The sequence below is a fragment of the Dermochelys coriacea genome, chromosome 3, assembly GCF_009764565.3.
Source record: "Dermochelys coriacea isolate rDerCor1 chromosome 3, rDerCor1.pri.v4, whole genome shotgun sequence".
NCBI lineage: Eukaryota > Metazoa > Chordata > Testudines > Dermochelyidae > Dermochelys > Dermochelys coriacea.
In genome coordinates, this window is record NC_050070.1 from 140,991,154 (window position 1) to 141,012,092 (window position 20,939).

General features: G+C 41.3%; 1 protein-coding gene across 3 annotated transcripts in view; it reads right to left on the reverse strand.

The window, feature by feature from the left end:
• Positions 1 to 20,939, reverse strand: part of PLD5 (phospholipase D family member 5) — a 271,123-nt gene that overhangs the window by 104,420 nt on the left and 145,764 nt on the right. For all 3 annotated transcript variants that reach the window (XM_038396922.2, XM_043511443.1, XM_043511444.1), the window contains one exon: positions 17,394 to 17,508. In XM_038396922.2, coding sequence (XP_038252850.1) covers positions 17,394 to 17,508 — 115 coding nt within the window. The remainder of the gene's footprint in view (positions 1 to 17,393; positions 17,509 to 20,939) is intronic.

Sequence of the window (20,939 nt, forward strand, 5' to 3'; positions counted from 1 at the left end):
CCCGACAGACCCTGCCATCTGATCCTGGGTCTGGAGGGACTGACAGGGAAAACACTGGAATTAAATCTGCCTTACCCACATATCAGTGGAGCCTCATCTGTCAAGAACACTCCCATGGAGCATCCATAATTCTGAATGTTGACATTGAAATGGTACTGTGCACAGCTCAAAGCTTCCCTTATTGAGCTGAGGATGCATTATGCTCATGCAGCACATGCAAAGCCGGGCATAATAACGAGATAAAAGAGGGGCAAACTAAGCAAAAGAGCCAGGCCAATGACAAAATGGAAATACAGTTCCTGACAAATCAAACATAACCCCCTCCTCCCCACCTTCAAACCCTCAAGCTGGGGATACCCCTTATCCCTTACAGGCCACCCCCGCTTCATTTGAAAGTACTGAAAATGGTTGATCATGCTATTATAAATCAAAGTAACACACTGGGGAAACAGAAGTGTTATGCCATGCATTCCACTGATCCTTTTTACTCCCCTTTTATATCAAATACCACACAGAAGCAATTGCCAGGAAAAAAAAAAATTTACTTTTCTGTCCTCAACATTGATAACTAAGAGGAAAGCTGGCCTTTGAATATTTTGGCAGGTCTGAGACACAATTCCCCCTCACCCACCATCTGCCCTCCTTCCACTCTTAATGTAATCAATTCCTGTCCTTTATCACACCAGTAGGCACAGGACAACCCTAAATTTAACTCACTCTAATAAGCGTGTGTGCGTGAGTGAGTGAGAGAGAAATGTCTTTAGGACCTTCATTCCAATTTCCTCCTGCACAAGTGGAGCCCCACTGCTTGTTCCTTTCACCCTTTGCAGTAGGTTTACATCAGTTTTCCAGGCTCTCATCACAAGCACAGGAGTTGGAGGGTTACTTTAACCCCCCAACACCCCCCCCCCAAAACCCTGGGATTATCTTGTAATTGCTATTTCCCTCAAATGGGAGGGTTTGTAGCCTCAGGCTATAAATCACAAAAAGGCCACCTCTTAGGAAAACCTTAAATCAAATCATATCCCAGGGTACAACAGGCTAAAAAAAACCTGGAACACCCCCTACAGCAGATGCTCTCAACTTTTTCTATGCCATGACTCTATGTTTACAACAGAAAGAAGTTTTGGCACTCGTTCTCCCATCTGAACATACAGAAAGGGAAGGTGGTCATGACCCCCTGCTAAGAACCTACAAGTAGAGAGGAGGGATTTGTACGGATATTGCCTGTATACCGGTCCCAGCGCAGGCAGCAGGAGGCTTATGCTGACTGCAAAGCACCTTTCTGCACTGGAGCTGCAGCTGCTGTGGTCAGTTAACCGGGGGGGACATGGTTTGCACAGAAAAGGGAAGGGAAGGAGGCAGCTGTGGGAACTTTTATTGCAGCACTCCAGAGCCTGCCAGGTGTTCCCCCCTCAGCAGCAATGTTCCCGGGATCTGCCCACTGCAGCTGAGTCCCCTCATGTGCAGCAGGAGGGAAGGGCAGCTGGGTTCCTCTTCCACAGCTGGGCACTCCCATGCCCCCACATACACAAGCACCACTTGGAGCACAGCCAGGCAAACTCCGGCGGAGTGTGTGTGGGGGGAATGGGAAGAGGACAGGATGTCCAAAGTTAGGCGAAATTTTCCCAAGCATGTGATCATCAGGGAAGTACAATAACCATTGTGGCCACATGAGGAGGACCACCCCCTCCCACAATTACTGCCTATCTGATTAGGGAAAGGAGTTATTGGTATGATGGGATAACATGATTTTGGCAATTAATTGATCTTTAAATATTCATGGTAAATAGGCCCAATGGTCTGTGATGGGATGTTAGATGGAGTGGGATCTGCGTTACTACGGAAAATTCTTTCCTGGGTATCTGGCTGGTGAATCTTGCCCATATGCTCAGGGTTCAGCAGATAGCCATATTTGGGATTGGGAAGGAATTTTCCTCCAGGGCAGATTGGAAGAGGCCCTGGGGGTTTTTCGCCTTCCTCTGTAGCATGGGGCACAGGTCACTTGCTGGAGGATTCTCTGCACCTGGAAGTCTTTAAACCACGATTTGAGGACTTCAATAGCTCAGACATAGGTGAGAGGTTTATCGCAGGAGTGGGTGGGTGAGATTCTGTGGCCTGCACTGTGCAGGAGGTCAGACTGGATGATCATAATGGTCCCTTCAGACCTTAATATCTATGAATCTATAATAATGGGCCACCCTGGCCCGAGGTGCCGGTGTTGATTTGCTGGTTTTCGCCTCTTGTGAATTCTGTGTATGGTTGCATCTAAATTTACGAACATGCAATATATCATTTTTTTCATTAACAGTTTATCACCTCTGTGAACATTATGTTTCTTCTTGCACTAAATACAAATTTCTTCTTGCAGTAAATTGCCTGTGCTCTGAGGAGGAACCAACGTACAATGAAAGAAAGACAGATGTATAAATGAAGCATGCACACAACCAGTTGAAGCATAGCTGGAGTTTGGCAAGGAAAAAAAAAAGAATCGTATCAAAAAGTTACACCCCAGCAAGAGCTGAATATAAAAGGCACTGATCAAACACTGAATTTTCTGTCAAGTGCTTCATATCTCATAGAGCACACCCCTCCACATAGCATGATGGCTTTATATAGTATACAAAGTACAATCATGGATCACAAAAAAGCGATCATTTGAGTGAGAGTTGAACATCCCCAATTCAACATACTCCTGCTTTTGTTGGTCTCTCATGGTATACGTGTGAGAAGCACCTCAGACCTTATTCTATGTCCCATCATTATTTATATTACAGTAGCATTTAGCAGCTCACTGAAATTGGAGCCCTATTCTGTGGAGCCCTGTACAAAACCTCACCAAATCAAAGTCCTTGCTCTAAAGCACTAACAGTCTAAACAAACAAGACAGATGAAGTACATACCATTACACCCATCTTGAGATGTGGGCCTGAGGGAGACTGTGTGACACACTTAAGGTTGTCCAAGAAGTCTGTGGTAGAGCTGTGAATTGAACCCACCTATACTGCAGCCTAGTCAAGAGCATCAACCACAAGCCTGTCCTTCGCCTCATGGGAAAAGCCCCCTAGGTTTGCACCAATGACAATCTTTACAGTAAGACAAGGTAGGTGAGGTAATATCTTTTGTGAGATCAACTTCTATTCATCAAAAACAAGCTTTTGAGCTACACAGAGCTTGTCTTCTTCGGATCTAGGAAAGGTATTTTTCCCAGGTACCTTTCCCAGATCCCCAGAAGAGCTCTGTGCAAGCATGTCTCATTCACCAAAAGAAATTATTCCAATAAAAGATATTACCTCACCCACCTTGTCTCTCTAATATCCTGGGACCAATATGGCTACAACACTGCAAACAGTCTTCTCATGTGAGTAATAAGAAATTTGTCCTAGCAGCAGAGTATTTCAAGCTGAAATATCACTGATTACTTTGTGAAGTCCTTCAATGGCCATGTCAGATATCAAGATGCCATAAGAAATGAGTAAGTTCAGCTTACAATAAAACTGTCATTGTCACATTCACATTGTGGATTTTGATGCTCACTCTCAGCATTCACGATATCTTCACATTCATGTTTGAGTTTCACATTCATTGTGGATTCCTAAGAAAAACAAGAATTGAACACACCTGCCACCACACTTCTACTTTTACAGAACTTTTTAATTTGTAGGCATTGCCTGCATCATCTGTTTCATAGGGAAAGTAGATTCAGGTTTTTTACTTTTTAAAAAAATCTTTCATGCTTTACCTCACACTGTGGGTATTGTTTATTTTACAGAAACTGACCACTGCTGACAAAGGCATGGTTACAGTGGCATAGTCTGGCTAGGATTCACAGAACCAAGTCAGGTTTCAGAGTAGCAGCCGTGTTAGTCTGTATTCGCAAAAAGAAAAGGAGTACTTGTGGCACCTTAGAGACTAACAAATTTATTTGAGCATAAGCTTTCGTGAGCTACAGCTCACTTCATTGGATGCATTTGGTGGAAAATACAGAGGGGAGATTGATATACACACACAGAGAACATGAAACAATGAGTTTTATCATACACACTGTAAGGAGAGTGATCACTTAAGATAAGCCAGCAGCAGCAGTGGGGGGGGGGGAGGAAAACCTTTTGTGGTGACAAGCAAGGTAGGTTATTTCCAGCAGTTAACAAGAATATCTGAGGAACAGTGAGGGGTGGGGTGGGGGGCAGAAATATCATGGGGAAATAGTTTTACTTTGTGTAATGACTCATCCATTCCCAGTCTCTATTCAAGCCTAAGTTAATTGTATCCAGTTTGCAAATTAATTCCAATTCAGCAGTCTCTCATTGGAGTCTGTTTTTGAAGCTTTTTTTTGTTGAAGGATAGCCACCTTCAGGTCTGTAATAGAGTGACCGGAGAGATTGAAGTGTTCTCCAACTGGTTTTTGAATGTTATAATTCTTGACGCCTGATTTGTGTCCATTTATTCTTTTACGTAGCGACTGTCCAGTTTGACCAATGTACATGGAAGAGGGGCATTGCTGGCTCCCTGTAAAAGCACAAGAACAAATCCGCACAGACACACCCCTAGAACCCCGACCTGGGGTATTCTATCTGCTACCCAAGATCCATAAACCTGGAAATCCTGGATGCCCCATCATCTCGGGCATTGGCACCCTGACAGCAGGATTGTCTGGCTATGTAGACTCCCTCCTCAGGCCCCACGTTACCAGCACTCCCAGCTATCTTCGAGACACCACTGACATCCTGAGGAAACTACAATCCATTGGTGATCTTCCTAAAAACACCATCCTGGCCACTATGGATGTAGAAGCCCTCTACACCAACATTCCACACAAAGATGGACTACAAGCCGCCAGGAACTGTATCCCCGATAATGTCACGGCTAACCTGGTGGCTGAACTTTGTGACTTTGTCCTCACCCATAACTATTTCACATTTGGGGACAATGTATACCTTCAAATCAGCGGCACTGCAATGGGTACCCGCATGGCCCCACATTATGCCAACATTTTTATGGCTGACTTAGAACAACGCTTCCTCAGCTCTCGTCTCCTAATGCCCCTACTCTACTTGTGCTACATTGATGACATCATCATCATCATCTGGACCCATGGAAAAGAAGCCCTTGAGGAATTCCACCATGATTTCAACAATTTCCATCCCACCATCAACCTCAGCCTAGACCAGTCCACACAAGTCCTGGACACTACGGTGCTAATAAACGATGGTCACATAAACACCACCCTATATCGGAAACCTACTGACCGCTATTCCTACCTACATGCCTCTAGCTTTCATCCAGATCATATCACACGATCCATTGTCTACAGCCAAGCTCTACGATATAACCGCATTTGCTCCAACCCCTCAGACAGAGACAAACACCTACAAGATCTCTATCATGCATTCCTACAACTACAGTACCCACCTGCTGAAGTGAAGAAACAGATTGACAGAGCCAGAAGAGTACGCAGAAGTCACCTACTACAGGACAGGCCCAACAAAGAAAATAACAGAACGCCACTAGCCATCACCTTCAGCCCCCAACTAAAACCTCTCCAATGCATCATCAAGGATCTACAACCTATCCTGAAGGATGACCCATCACTTTCACAGATCTTGGGAGACAGGCCAGTCCTTGCTTACAGACAGCCCCCCAGTCTGAAGCAAATACTCACCAGCAACCACACACCACACAACAGAACCACTAACCCAGGAACCTATCCTTGCAACAAAGCCTGTTGCCAACTGTGTCCACATATCTATTCAGGGGACACCATCATAGGGCCTAATCACATCAGCCACACTATCAGAGGCTCGTTCACCTGCACATCTACCAATGTGATATATGCCATCATGTGTCAGCAATGCCCCTCTGCCATGTACATTGGTCAAACTGGACAGTCTCTACGTAGAAGAATAAATGGACACAAATCAGACGTCAAGAATTAAAACAGTCAAAAACCAGTTGGAGAACACTTCAATCTTCCGGTCACTCAATTACAGACCTGAGGGTGGCTATTCTTCAACAAAAAACCTTCAGAAACAGACTCCAGCGAGAGACTGCTGAATTGGAATTAATTTGCAAACTGGATACAATTAACTTAGGCTTGAATAGAGACTGGGAATGGGTGAGTCATTACATTACACAAAGTAAAACTATTTCCCCATGTTATTTCTCCTCCCCACCGCACCCCCCACTGTTCCTCAGATATTCTTGTTAACTGCTGGAAATAACCTACCTTGCTTGTCACCACAAAAGGTTTTCCTCCTTCCCCTCCTCCCCGCTGCTGCTGATGGCTTATCTTAAGTGATCACTCTCCTTACTGTGTGTATGATAAATCTCATTGTTTCATGTTCTCTGTGTGTGTATATCAATCTCCCCTCTGTATTTTCCACCAAATGCATCCAATGAAGTGAGCTGTAGCTCACGAAAGCTTATGCTCAAATAAATTTGTTAGTCTCTAAGGTGCCACAAGTACTCCTTTTCTTAGAACCAAGTCAATTAAGCTTTAGATCAGAACCCCACGCTATTCAAAATTTGAAGTTTGATAATGAGAGTTTTAAAGGTTAAAGATCAGTGGCCAGTAATCAGAAGGCAACTGATCTTTCAGCAGATTGAGGGAAATGATTATTCCCCTCTATTCGACACTGGTGAGGCCACACCTGGAGTATTGTGTCCAGTTTTGGTCCCCCCACTACAGAAGGGATGTGGACAAATTGGAGAGAGTTCAGCAAAGGGCAACGAAAATGATTAGGGGGCTGGGGCGCATGACTTACGAGGAGAGGCTGAGGGAACTGGGGTTATTTAGTCTGCTGAAGAGAAGATTGAGAGGGGATTTGATAGCAGCCTCCACTACCTAAAAGGGGGTTCCAAAGAGGATGAAGCTAGGCTGTTCTCAGTGGTGGCAGATGACAGAATAAGAATCAATGGTCTCAAGTTGCAGTGGGGGAGGTCTACGTTGGATATTGGGAAACACTATTTCACTTGGAGGGTGGTGAACCACTGAAATGGGTAACCTAGGGAGGTGGGGGAATCTCCATCCTTAGAGGTTTTTAAGGCCCGGCTTCACAAAGCCCTGGATGGGATGATTTAGTTCGTGTTGATCCTACTTTGAGCAGGGGGTTGGAGTAGATGACCTCCTGAGGTCTCTTCCAACCCTAATATTCTATGATTCTATGAATATAGAAGGCAGCAAACAAGCAGCAGTTTGAACATGAACAAAGAATGGCATATCTTTTATTGGAGGAAATAGAAGCTAGGCAAAAGTGGACAGACTTAAGCTTGAACTCAAGAGAAAAAAATCAGGGCCTTAATCCTGCACCACTAAAATCAATGAAGTCAATAGGAGCTTTGCCACTGACTTCAATAGGCACCAGGTGTCAAACATAGAACTTCGTCTCTGCTGTTGACCCTAGTTAGTGTTGAAACGATGTCTAAGATGGCAGTTTCTGCAGTGTAAACAGGATCCTAGACATGCTATTATTGATGTAGTCAACACTACAGCAAAACTGTTGTAAACTATTCTGTTACTAATGAAACTGCAATTCAAGAATAAAACTAAGTCACATCATTCTCTTGTGCTCATCTCCAGGCTGTAGAATGATAGGAAAATGAGCATGCAGAAGGAAAGGCACAAACACTTGTACTCCTGCAGTTTTGTCAATTAATTACATAGTTCACAACATAATGAAAGGCAGTGCTAAGAACCATGAGCATCCTGGAGAAGTCCTGTCAGAGCTTCTTTACTAAGAGCATAGAATGTGACTAGACATTTAGGGTAGGATTTTCAAAGTGCTCAGCACTAAACATTAGTGAGAACAGAGTTAAGCCAACGCTGAATACTTTTGCCCATTGACTTGAAAAGAAGCAAAGCAAGGCCAATGTGGAGGAGGGTAGAGTTAGCCGAGGTTTTTTCGAAGAAATATTTGTTGGAAAATACTAGTTCACCAAAACCAAAACTTTTTGCAGGAAAGAGTCAGTGTCAATGAGTTTTCTATTTAGAAAAAAAAAATCAAAATTGTTGAAATATCCTGTTTTGACATTTTCAAAATGCAGGGTTTTTTGGTCCAAAATTATTTTTTGTTTCTAAATGAATGTTAATTTATAGTTAAAATTGTAAAAAAGAGAAGAAAAAAGGTTGAAATCTAAACAAAGATTTCTGACATGATCAAAATGAAGCAATACAATTGCCCCAAACTGGATTTTTTTTTCTTCCAGATTTTTGGTTTACAATTTTTAGTTGTTGAGATTTCAGCTTTTTGGCCTGATTTGGGATGGGCAAGTTGTTTCCCACACAGCTCTAATGCTCAGTGCTATTGAAAACCCTACCCTTATTATTACATATAATATCTTATCACAACAACTATTCATTTAAATGTCAGAGGGGTAGCCATGTTAGTCTGTATCCACAAAAACAACGAGAAGTCTGGTTTTTTTACCTCTTTTTTTATGCCCAAATAAATTTGTTAGTCTTTAAGGTGCCACAGGATTCCTCGTTGCTTTTATTCATTTAAACATTTCAATAATAGCCTAAACATTTGGGAGCCTTCATAAGCCCACAATGCACTTGGACTGTTGGGCTGGCCCAGCTGCTCACACTCTTCCTACAGCACTGGAAATATCTCTTTGTCAGCATATCAAGTGAACGTGCAGAAACTTATCTATTTCTATATTAAGCCAACGTTTATGTATCTTTCAAACTAGTGAGACATGATTCATAGTCACATGAAAGTGCTCGATTCTGTTTCATGGTAGCTGGTAAACATGTCAAATAATTAAAACAAAACAAAAAAATGAAGGCTGATTAAATAATAAATATAAACAGAATTTATTATTTCAAATACATTGTAATTTAAGTACCATGAATAATCGGTAAATTCAGAAGTCAGAGCTGTACTTATTAAGCCCTCTGTCCCCTGCAAATACAGAAGTCAAACTCCACCTATGCCTACAGGCCTGATAGCTGTAACCTGTGCAGCACCCCAGAAGTGTGCTAAGAGAAGCAGAAACAGGTACTAACCACATTTCATTTGATCTGTAAGACATCAGAGTGCTCTCTATTGTCATTCATGAGGTACCAGGTTTTTTTGAAAGCCACAACCCTTATGGCATCTAGAAGTAGCTGTAACTCTAGCTGCATAAACAAACAAAAAGTGCACTTCTCTCTCCCTACTGGTCTAGCCCTCTCCCCTTTCTCCTTCTTCCCCACCATTCCCCACAATGGGATGAATCTTCCCCCTGGTGTCCCTGTTGTGTCCGTTCAACATAGAATGCAATCTTATTCAAGTGTTTAGTTCCCCTAAACACTATGGGGCTATTCAGATGAGTAGGGGCAGCAGGATCTAACCCTTATACTGCAAGTTTCTTAGCACAGAAACTTTATTTTATTTCAAAGTCTCAATAGTGCCATATGATACATAACATACTAGCTGTGCTGGCTGTTGTGAGAATTCTATTAATAAAACTGCTATTTATTTATTTTGTTCTTGTGATTCATGTCAGTGTTGCCTATCAGATGGATAGAGTCCCCTTTTTATACCTGCATCAGTCAAAATAAATAAATATAATAAAAATGAATATGCAAATAATAAATAATTAATGGGAAATTGATACAGTAAGAAAGGAGGGAAACCGCAAACAAAACAGAAAAAAAAACAAACCCAAGACAGACCAACTGAGCAAGGAAATCCACCACTGTCTCTCAAAGAGAATTAACAGTCACTATCAGCTAAAAGAAGACCATAATTAGCAAGGGATTCAGATTTCATATACGTAATAACTGACAAAACAAACTGCTAATTGCAGACAATAAATCTACACTACTGAAGGTCAAAGACTGGCACAGAATTATGCACAAGGAGTGGGAGGTTTACAGGAAGAGAAACGTTTCAGTCTAATAGACCGAAAAAATAACATACTAGCCAAGAAAAGGCTAAAACCACCACCTTGAAAACAAGCTGTAATAAGCTACTGACAGAAAGCAAAAAAGGTACAGAAAAGAAGTATTTATACAAATGGTGGGCCAAATTTTGGCCCTGATACAGGCGTAGCTCACAGAGGAGAAACTCATGCTGGGGATATATGCTCATGGGCACGAGAAACAAGGGGGGGGGAATTCTGATTCCACAGAAGCTAATGATCCTGGATTTCAACCCAGGACTTTGTATAATATAAGATTTTGAAGTAACTGTATAATGAGCTATTGTTCATCTAGTAACAACTTAGGCAATATTTGCCAGAGATATGTTTAAGGTTATTTACTCTTTCATTTGATGAATGAACATTTGTAATTAAAACCCCTTGATTTGACTTCTGGTGTCTGCTGAACTTGGATTAATAATTGATAGGGCTATGATTTTGTCATTGAGGCCATGGGAGTTATGGAGCCGCCCCAGATGGCTGGGGTGCCCCAGAACACAGAGCTGCCCCGGGAGGCTGGGGGGTCCCACAGTACAGAGCCCCACCATGGGCAGTGTGGGAACCCTGCAGCTGTGAGCCAGGTGCCCCCTGGGTGGTGTGGGGAGCCTGTAGTTCCTTATTCTGTCAGGCATATTTTTAGTAAAAGTCACGGATAGGTCACGAGCTTCCATGAGCTTTTCTTTATTACCAGTGACCTGTCTGTGACTTTTACTAAAACTATGCATGACAAAATCTTAGCCTTAACCATTGACAACTGTCCTGTATCTTCTGACTTTAAAGGAGGTAGAACATGGAGGGAAGAAACTGAGCACTAAACCAAAGCTGAGGGAACTGAATAATCTCCTCATCGAAACTGGCATAGGCTGCTGTGGGCATAGGGACAGGATAAGGGTGTTAAGACATGTTTAAAAAGATGGCTGTCCAAACCCATCTCTGGTATAACTCTCCTGAAGCCAACTGAATTACACCAGAATGGATCTGGCCAAGCAAAGTACTTGTTCTCTCTCCATGATGCTCCTCCCACATATTAAGAACATAGCTGCTACTGAAAGCTATAGCTCAGAGAGACAAAGCCAGGCCTGGTGTGGAGAGCCAATGCTAGACCCTCTGCACCACTTTTGCCTTGCATAGAAGCTGTACAGAGGGGATGACTGGCTGTGCAACTGAATAGGGGTACTTATGGCCTCCCTTCCCTTTGCCCCCCATCCCACCCCACACCTCCAAGTACAGAAGAAATGCCCTCCACTCTGACTTAAGTGAGGATGGCATAGAAGGTCACTTGTGTGGGGCAACAGGATTGTGGGGGACTAGGAATAGGCCACAGATCTACTTTCATGTGAACCCAGAAGCCTTTGTATCCAACACAATCAGCCTGGAGGAGCTGCATGGAAGCCTAGCATCCTGGCCCCAAGTTGTGATGAGAGAGAATTTCACTTCCCCAGTCACCCAGCACTCCACTTGCACAAATGCTGAATGCTTAGGGCTCATGCCAGTGGAGTGAATTTGGCCCAGAATCCTCATTTCTCCCCCGCTCTCTCTTTGGCAACTGGATAAAATCCACCTGACAGTGAAAAAGGAGTCTGTGATGCCAGGCACTTTCATAAGCATCAGAGCCAACTGGAAACTCATTTCACTTCATGGCCCTGCACTTCTCCAAGCCACATCACACCTGGGTTCTCTAGGTCTCTAGACAATCACAATAAATGAGTTGAGTCCAAATGGCTTTGATTCTCTCTATTGGGACTTCCTCAATAATGGATTTTTCTCCACACTCCCAATGATATTTGTTGGATCAGGAGTTGAACTAATAAGAGCTAACACCTATGCTTAGGACCTAATTTACAGACATGCTGAGCACTCAGCTGCAAATGAAGTCAATGGGAGCTGTACTTTGAATATATAAAGTGCCATAAAAATGCTGTACTATGAAAAACCAGTGTCTCAAGCCTGGTACTGTCATTTTTGGCCTTAATTTTCTGTGCCTCAGTTTCCCACCTGTACAATGTGGATAATAGTACTTGCCCACCTCACAGGGAAGCTGTGAATATGAATTCATTAACATCTGTGAAGCACTAAGCACCAACAGTAATAAGCACCATAGAAATGCCCAGAAGGAAATTAATTATCTATTCTGTGTGGGATTTGGATGATGTGTGGTAAATAAAGTCTGGGGCCACACATTGAATGATTAAGATAAAAAGAAATATTACACATTTCCCAAAGAAAGAATGCCCATTGAGGGAGTGCTGCCCATTCTGTGCACTGACGGCTTGATTCTTCTCTCACTCAAGTCAATGGAAAAACTCCCATTAACTTCAGTGGTGCAAGATCAAGCCCAGAGTGAAGTCGTCGTCCTGTGGAAAAGATAGTATGTAATCTTCTCATTAAAGTCTGTATCATAGTGCACATGCACAAAAAAGCTGAATGAAGGTTGCATAAAGAACCCTAATTGTGACATTTCCAAACCTTTGAGAGCTTAACTTTGCAACCTAAACAACATTCTTTTAACACAGATTTATTAATGTAATTTATATTGCCATAGCACCCAGAGACCCTAATCAGAATCAGAACAGCAAGAAGGCACGGACCTTCTTCCAAGGAGTTTGCAGTCCGGGAAGCCAAGTAACACACAAAGGGTTGGGGGAGAGAAATTAAATAGTTTTATTCTGTCTCCCGCTCAGTCAGTTCGCTTCTGCTCTCCCATTCATGTATTTTCTACTTCTTGTTGCCCAATCAATTAAATTCTGTCCCCAGATTCCACCTCCTCCTCCCCTTCCCAACATCATATGTTTACTCCTGAGGCCCAGGCAGCTCATTCCCAAAATTCCCATTAGCTGGCAGGGATTCAGATAGATATGAGGGAAGGCTCCTGGGCTGGGTAGGTAGGGGTCCACACTGGGATTCCTGCTGGCTAACGCTGCAGGGGTTGGATGAGGGCTCAGCAAAGCCACCCCCACAGTGATTCACACCTCTCCCCTGGCAGCTTCTTGCTGTTTAGCACCTCTCTCTGCTTCTCATGAGTCCCTGCTGATGGAGCAGAGTGAACTCTCAATGACAGCAGCACTATTGCAGATGGCTGGGAGGCCCTGGCTGCAGCACCTCCAACTGCTTCCAGGCAGCACATCAGCAGGTATGTGCTGGGACTGGAGGCAGAGTGGCCCTCTACTGACCCCAGGCACCAGCCAGCACAACATGGGAGAATGGAGGTACACTGAGTGCCCAGACCACAGGAAGAGAACACACATCTCTCCCCTTATTTTCCTCTGTACATCTGTCGTCTCCTATATTTGTCAACATGCCTGCACCTGCTTTGTCCATGTCTCTGGCTAGAAATAGCAACCTGAACCTATCTCACTGTCTGCCTGTAAAGAGACATGACCCCTATTTTCTTATAATTTTCTTTGAACTTTTTTCTACCCTGTTTTAGATGTGAGCCACTGACAGACAAACATTAATTTGTTACAGTTCTGTTAGAAATTTATAATCTGGCTGTCTGGACAACTCTGATAAACACAAAAACTTTTTGTATGACCTATATGCACACCACCATAAATAAACCATTTAACATCTGGTAACAATCCACATTCGTTCCAACATTTAGCAGCACTACTGTGGGAAGATTTTTTGAAAAACAAATCTGATTGCAGAAGTTATCAAATATGCAACAGTAAAACTATAAAACATATTTTCCAACCGTCTGAACTAAAAACTGATCAGTGCTGCATCTCAAATATTACAAGAGGACAAAGCTACCCTTTTTGATATTCTGATGGAGTCTTACAAAATTTTCTCCCTGAATGTCAAAAGAATGTCAATCCTCTGAAAGTAAAAATGTTCCTTCACCTATCTAAAAAACCCTAAAAACTGATCTTGCCTTTTGACGAGAGACTAAAGCATTATCCAAGGAAGATGAAAAACTCAGGAAGTGATGGGTGTTGGATGTATTTGACGTTTTATATCTCACCAAACAAGAGGGGTATTTATTATTATAAATTAAAAAAAAGTACCATCTGCCATGCAGTGTTCTTCCTTAGACACAAAAGGCAGAGTTCTTATACTGGCTGGGAAAACAACAATAGACCAAATTATACTTTACTTATACATATGTTCCAAATGAACAATCACAGGTCTTTTTAAACAGTCAAATCTGACTGATTTCTAGGGATGCTGCTGGCCAGGGTATCACGAGAGGAGATTCTAGTAATTCCTTTAGACAGACCTGGCAGGGTAAATGGCAGAGAATAAAATGAAATGCCTGTCAAAGCAAGTAACTAAGGCAGGACTAGGAGATAATCACATCTGTGTCTGCAATGGACAACAGAACATGCATTCATTTAATATTTATATATTTTCTCCCATTTACTGTGACTTTGTTAAAAGCATTAGAGCACTGGAGAAATTTCTCTTTCTGCTCATGTACCAATTAGCTTCTAGTTGACAAGAGCAAGTAGTACATACAGAATTGTATGGACCATGAATCGCCTGTTCATAGAAGATCCTTTAATTTCAACAAGGTAATAAAAATTGCCATAACTGATTAATGGTACACTAAAAACTAACCTACATCTTCTCTGGAAGACAGCAGAAGTGATAATTAGGGGGAAATGATTTCCCTAACTTCCAGGAGATAAAATTTAGCCAAGACACAAGTGAAAGAGCTGTATGGCCAATTAGCACATTTAGAAAACATCCACAGACTGATTCCTAATCAAGACATTCCCCAGAGATATTGAAACTTAGCAGAAATAAACAAACCAAACATGGAATAAGAAAAACAACAAGATTTCATTATGAGAAATCCAATTAGTACGTCTTGGAAAAGGACAGAAAAAAAACTTGACATGTCCTCTTTCCTCAGTTACAACACTCCAAACACAGAACAGTAGTCTGATACACCAAAATGACAAGTGACTTCCTTGGATTCTATGAGAATCGTTATAATTTAGAACAGTCAACTGATATATGCACAAACTCATTAGAATACTTTAAAATTTCTTTTACCAGAAACCTGAGCGAGACAAAGGAAACTGAAGCTAGCAAAATTATAAAATCCTTACGCTTAGGAAAGGCTTGCAGCCCTGATGAGATTGCAACAGAGTTTGATGAAATCTTTACTGCAAATTCCCCTCCTTGCTGAAGTTTTTAAATGTTTGTTTAAAGCATACAGTTCCAGTTTTGATGTTAAATTCTAATATCAGCCGGTGCCTCAAAGAGAATAAGCCACCAGAAGAATGTTCTCACTGCAGACTCCATTTATTCCTTCAAAATTAAATATCATAGGATCATCTACCAAATGGTCATGGTAGAGTCTCCATCACAGGCAATTTTTAAATCAAGATTGGATGTTTTTCTAGCAGATATGTTTTATTAAACAAGCATTAGTGTGGGGCACTTCTATAGCCTACGTGACACAGGAGGTCAGAGTAGATGATCACAGTGGTGCCTTGTGGCTTTGGAATCTATACATCTATTCCTCCACACTGCTGGTGGATGTATGGCAACGAGGCACTCAGCAACATCATTAGCAGTGGCCATATCCCCAAATCCAAAGTTTTTGTAACTCAAACAAATGTAATTACAAAAATCACAGATCTAGATATAACTCTAGATCCTTCAGCCTACTTACTAGGGGCCTTCCCGCAAATATCCTCTGGTGGGGCAACACAGAGAAACCTGTTCTTGGCTAATTATGAAAAAAATTAAATGCACATGTACAGATCCCATCTCTATAATTGGTTGGCTTGAAAGAATCTGGGACATTCTAACCATGGAGAAATGAACCCGTTCTCTCAAAGGGTATGTCTACACTTTGAGCTTGGGGTGCTATTCCCAGCTCAAGAAGACATACCTGCGATAGCTTTGATTGAGCTAGTGTGCTAAAAACAGGGCGTAGTGACCGCACCCTGAGCAGCAGGACAGGCTAACTTTCCCAAATACATGCCCAGCATCTTGGATGGGTATGAGTCGAGGTGGCTAGCCCCTCTTGCCACTTAAGCTACTGTGCTATGCTGTGATATAACATAGGGCCCTTTTTTCAATCTGTGAGAAGAGAAACCCCATTGATTCACTAGCTGCAAACATATTTTAGAAAATATCTGTCTCGCACTGGTTGACATCCAGATTCTTCTCATAGTCATAATGGAATAAATAACACCTTTGGACTACAACAGAAATAACCAATTGTCTGATATGGGCAGAATGGTAATGTGATCGAAAGTGATCTCTTTTAGCAAAGCAAGAATTTCATTAATATTTCTCTTGTTCCATATCTAATTATCAGATTAAAAGAAACTTCATAAAATACAAATTAACAGTTTTCATTTGGAAAAAGATTCTTCACTTCTTTTCTTAAGCAAGTCTGTAATATTGCTGTGCTCTGTTAGACACAGGGATAGTCTTAAGTACATGCTTAAAGTTAAACATATGTTTAAGCACTTTGCTGAATTAGTGCCTTGAACACCTGCTGATTTCTGCATTTCAGAGGTGGATGATAGGATTCATACAGAGAGTTTGCTTTTAAATTTAAAATTATACCTGAAATTAAAAAAAAAACACCACTTCTAGCAGTTTTTTTTACATCACTGCTCTACTTTTGCTTCAAGTAACACCTAAAATTACCAAAACTGAAAGATTTAAAACATTCTCTATTTTTCCAGTTTATTTGTACATTTGACATTTTCTATCTAGTCAGTTTCATTGTTTTTCATGACTAGTCAGCAAGCTGCCCCTGCTTGGTTAGTTAGAACATTTTTTAAAAATACAAAACTGTGATTGTGAAAGCTCAAAGGTCAGCAGGGCCTCAGAGACAGGTATAGTACCTGAAGCTACATTTAACTTTCATTTTTGAAATTGGCTAGGTTTCAGACAGGACAGTGTACTTTTCAGTTTCTAAAGAGCTTTACAATACTTCACAATGAAATGCATGATGTATGTGTGAGAGATCATTGTAACATACATTGCAGTTAAAAAAATCAGATAACAAAACAGTCGCTCATTATAGAACAGATTGCATCTTGCCATCAATTGCCTGGGGAACCCCCATTGAAGTCACTGGGGTTTTGCATAGAAATTGATGGCAGGATTTGGCAAAAGTTACGTCAATACCATTGACATGTTATTTTATTTGTTTCACTATTCCTCAGAAGAGAATTCATCTCATCCCAGAGTGCGATAATTCTTTCAGGTTGCATTGCCTACCATTAGTATGGTTGCGATGACTTAAAATTGTAATCACATGGCCACCTTTTTACCACTTACAAACTGCAAATATCTACTCCATCTAAAGTGATAAAAGAGTTTTTGGAAGATGAATGAAAACTCTGAGCCAAGGTAAGCTGAAGAATTGTAGGGTATCACCATTAAACAAATAGGTTTAGATTTATACATATTTCATTTGTGTCTACGAAGCAAGAGCATTTTAAGTGAAAGAAAAGAGTTATGCTAATATAGCAGTCAATGGTATAACAACGTAAAGACCTTGGTCTTACCCTTTGCTTTCAAGTCGTTTAATACCTTTGATTCAGTGGGCAGTATATCACTCACTAGTTTTATCTCAGTATTTCGAGACGCCAGTTCTAGCAATTTTTCAAAAAGACGCTGGCCCTGGGAAGAATGGTAAAGGCAAGCAAGGTTAATAAAACAAAGAACTGTTCAAATTACACAGCAATAAACAAAAGACACACATAAAAGCAAAATTATAATTAGACAGTGACTGGAGTAAACAGGAGTTATTCCACAACTACGCTGAAAGCTGCCTAAAGACTGTCTCAACCCCTTTCTTGAAAAACCATTTTGAAGATCAAATTTGCCTCTCACTTATTCCAGATTGTGGTCAGTGGTGTTGCACAAGTGTAACTGATCAAATTTGGCCCTCACTTCTTAATACTGCATTAACAGTTTAGTATTTAATTTCCTTGGTTTAAATAAAACAGAGACAAAGGATTTATTTTGTACTGAACAATTAGGGAGGTAGTCCAGGAGCAGTACTAAGAGGGTTCAGTTGGACACTGGTTTGTCTTTCTGCTGTTCTTGAATATATACAGTCAAACTGGTAATGAAAGTGGCAAGTTGTGCATGCTTAAGTGTATCTTGTTCAAACATTCATACCTTTTCTATTTCAGCCACATTTTGAAGATTTTGCAAAGAGTGAATTTCTCACTGAAGACAAGATACATGTTATGTCTGATCTTTCAAAACAAAGCTATTTTAGAATTCAATAGATTTTTTAAAAAATGCATTTTTAAATACTTATACAATTGTAAAAGCTAAAAGGGATTTTGGCTAAACTTTAAGAAAAGGAATCATTGGACTGAGACCAAGCATGAAATATTTAAATCCAAACAAAATATGCTGCTAAATTATAAATATCTAAAATGAAGAGTCCAGAATATAATGTCCAGCTCACTATTAACTATGGTATGCTACCACAATATATGAGGGTTTGTGTTTAATTGCTACTATTTTATCTCGTTAAATACAGATGCTATAAGTGAGTAGAAGAACATAAAATAAAAAGTATGCAGAAGTCATGGTTTTATTCAAATGACTTAGCCAGGGTCTACCCTCAAAATACACATTACCCAGGAAAGTGAGTGGGAGATGTGCATGAACATCCAGAGTAAAATCTAGCACAAAAACTTAGAAGAAAAAAAATAAGCAAATTTTCAAGAATCACATCATATTAACCTGCAAACAAACCATTCTGTACAATACCAGCAAGAGAAAAATATCTACAGAACCATGCCAATCAGCTCTCGGAACAAAACGTGCACCCTTCCCATGTACATTGATCACATTAAAGCCTTAATAGGGACCATGCCAGGAAAATTATCCATGCAAAAAATAGTATGCGATCATGTGATTAAATATCCTAATGCATATGCACAAAGGGATGGAATTAAGGTTGCACAAGCAAGCTAAATTCTGGCGTTTCCTAACTTTGCTTGACTCTGCAACCTAAATAATGTTGTTTTAACATAGCAAAGGCTCCACTCAAACCCCTTCCTGTCCCTCCCCACCTGCACAGGAGTGAGTAGCAACCCCCAGAAGCTGCTCTCCCTCCCACACACACATCTGTGGTATAAGTAGTCTGCACAAGGAAGTAAGGGAGCATCTTCCATCATTTTATTCTACTGTGTGGACAGGAAAGGCAGCTCACTATTGAGTCCCATGTCATTGTATACTTAGCATAAGTGAAGTACAGGACGTCTCTTAACCTGTCTGCAATCCGGCTCCACTTCTAACCATTCATTTTCAATGTGCTATATATACATAAAGGCAAAATAAGAACAGCTGGCTTTTTAAAAACAAGTTGAAATGCTTCCTCCAAATTATAGAGAAGCCACAGGGTTGCTATTACAGTAAACAATTGTTTATTTTTACTTGCGTTACATTCAAAACCACCACCCAGCTCCTGTCTCAGTACAGAGCTCACAGAAACTCTATGAAACAATTGGGCTCTGCTGCTATGAATGCACCAGTGCATCTTAAATGGGGAAAGTCCCCCCACTGAAATAGCTTCTAATGGGGCTGCCCAGTTCATCTCTTTTCCAGGGCAGAAGTCACTGACCAGTTAGATGTAATAGGAGACTCAGAAAACATTTTTCAGGCGAATTACAAATTGCTCACTATAATCCTGTTCTGCCTTTCCTAAGATCACTAGATGGTCCTACACACAATCTCCACTCTCCTTATTCCCTAAGAACTAATGGCATAGGCACCAACTCTGTGGGTACTCCGAGGCTGGAGCACACACCGGCAGCCCCGCGAATCAGCTCCTCCCCCACTCCTCCAGTGTGTCCTGCCTGCCGGCAGGCCCCCACCAATGAGCTCCTCTCCCTCGAATCTCACACCCACTGCAATCAGCTGTTCATCAGTGTGCAGGAGGCGCCAGTGGGAGAGGCAGAGCGATGGCATAGTGTGCTCAGGGGAGAGGCAAAGCAAGGGTGGGGCTTTGAGGGAACGGGTGGAGTGGGGGCAGAACGGGGGTCAAGCACCCCCAGGGAAATGAGGAAGCCGGCGCCTGTGACTAAAGGTATGATCCAACTCCCACTGAAGCCCTTAGGGGCTCAAAGATGTTTAAGATTGTACTTCAGTAGCCTGACCAATGGCTGCTGGTGCACAGCGAAAGCAGGCAATCTACTCTGAAAATCCTGAGCAATATTTTTACTATCAAAAGACACCCAATGGTATAACCCTAGAAAAAAAAACAGTTTTCTTTGTCCAAATACAGTGTTTGTATTCTTAAATTGTAAAACATTGAAAATCTCAATATAGAAAATGTTAAATAAAAACCAAAAACATTTAATAAAATAGCTAAGATCATGATGCTAATGAAGGCCATGAGGTGGCTAGAGTGGTAATATGTGTACACTCTTACTCAGAGTGCTGAGAATTGTTGGAGATATACAAATGAAAAGATTTGCCTTTTTCCTATTTCCTATGTCACTGCATGGACTATGCTCTTGACAGGTGCTCAAACCCACACTTTGCTGAATTTAGACTCTCAAAACAACTATGAAAAACACTGAACTTTTTGTATTTAAAGCCTCTTACATCCGGTACTAGTAACTAGTGGAAATGTTACAAATATTTCCTAATACAACCAAGGATAAAGTCTCTTAAATGATGCACTGTATTGGTTAAACTATCCTGCTTACTTTCCATTTAATATTTCGGACCCAGCTGGTAATATTTCTTGATATGTTTATTTGTAATTTTACTGTTATTGTTCTCTGCAAAAGGACAAGGGAGATGATCTGAAGAGTTTTGTCACAGCTGTCAGCAGCCTTGAAATGTTTCTGTCAAATAAGAGTCCTCATGCTGTAACTCAGGGATTTGTGAGACAACACTAGACTGCTGTGTGACTACACAACAGTCTCCAATATCATTTCTTACATAGTCAGCTTATGAGATCTGAGAAGAAATGAGGTACCAGACCAAGTACCATGAAATTGCAGCATGCTATTATATAACCTTTATCAAACCATTCCTCTTCGGAAGCTGGCTATATTCTCTTGCATTTTGCACAACCT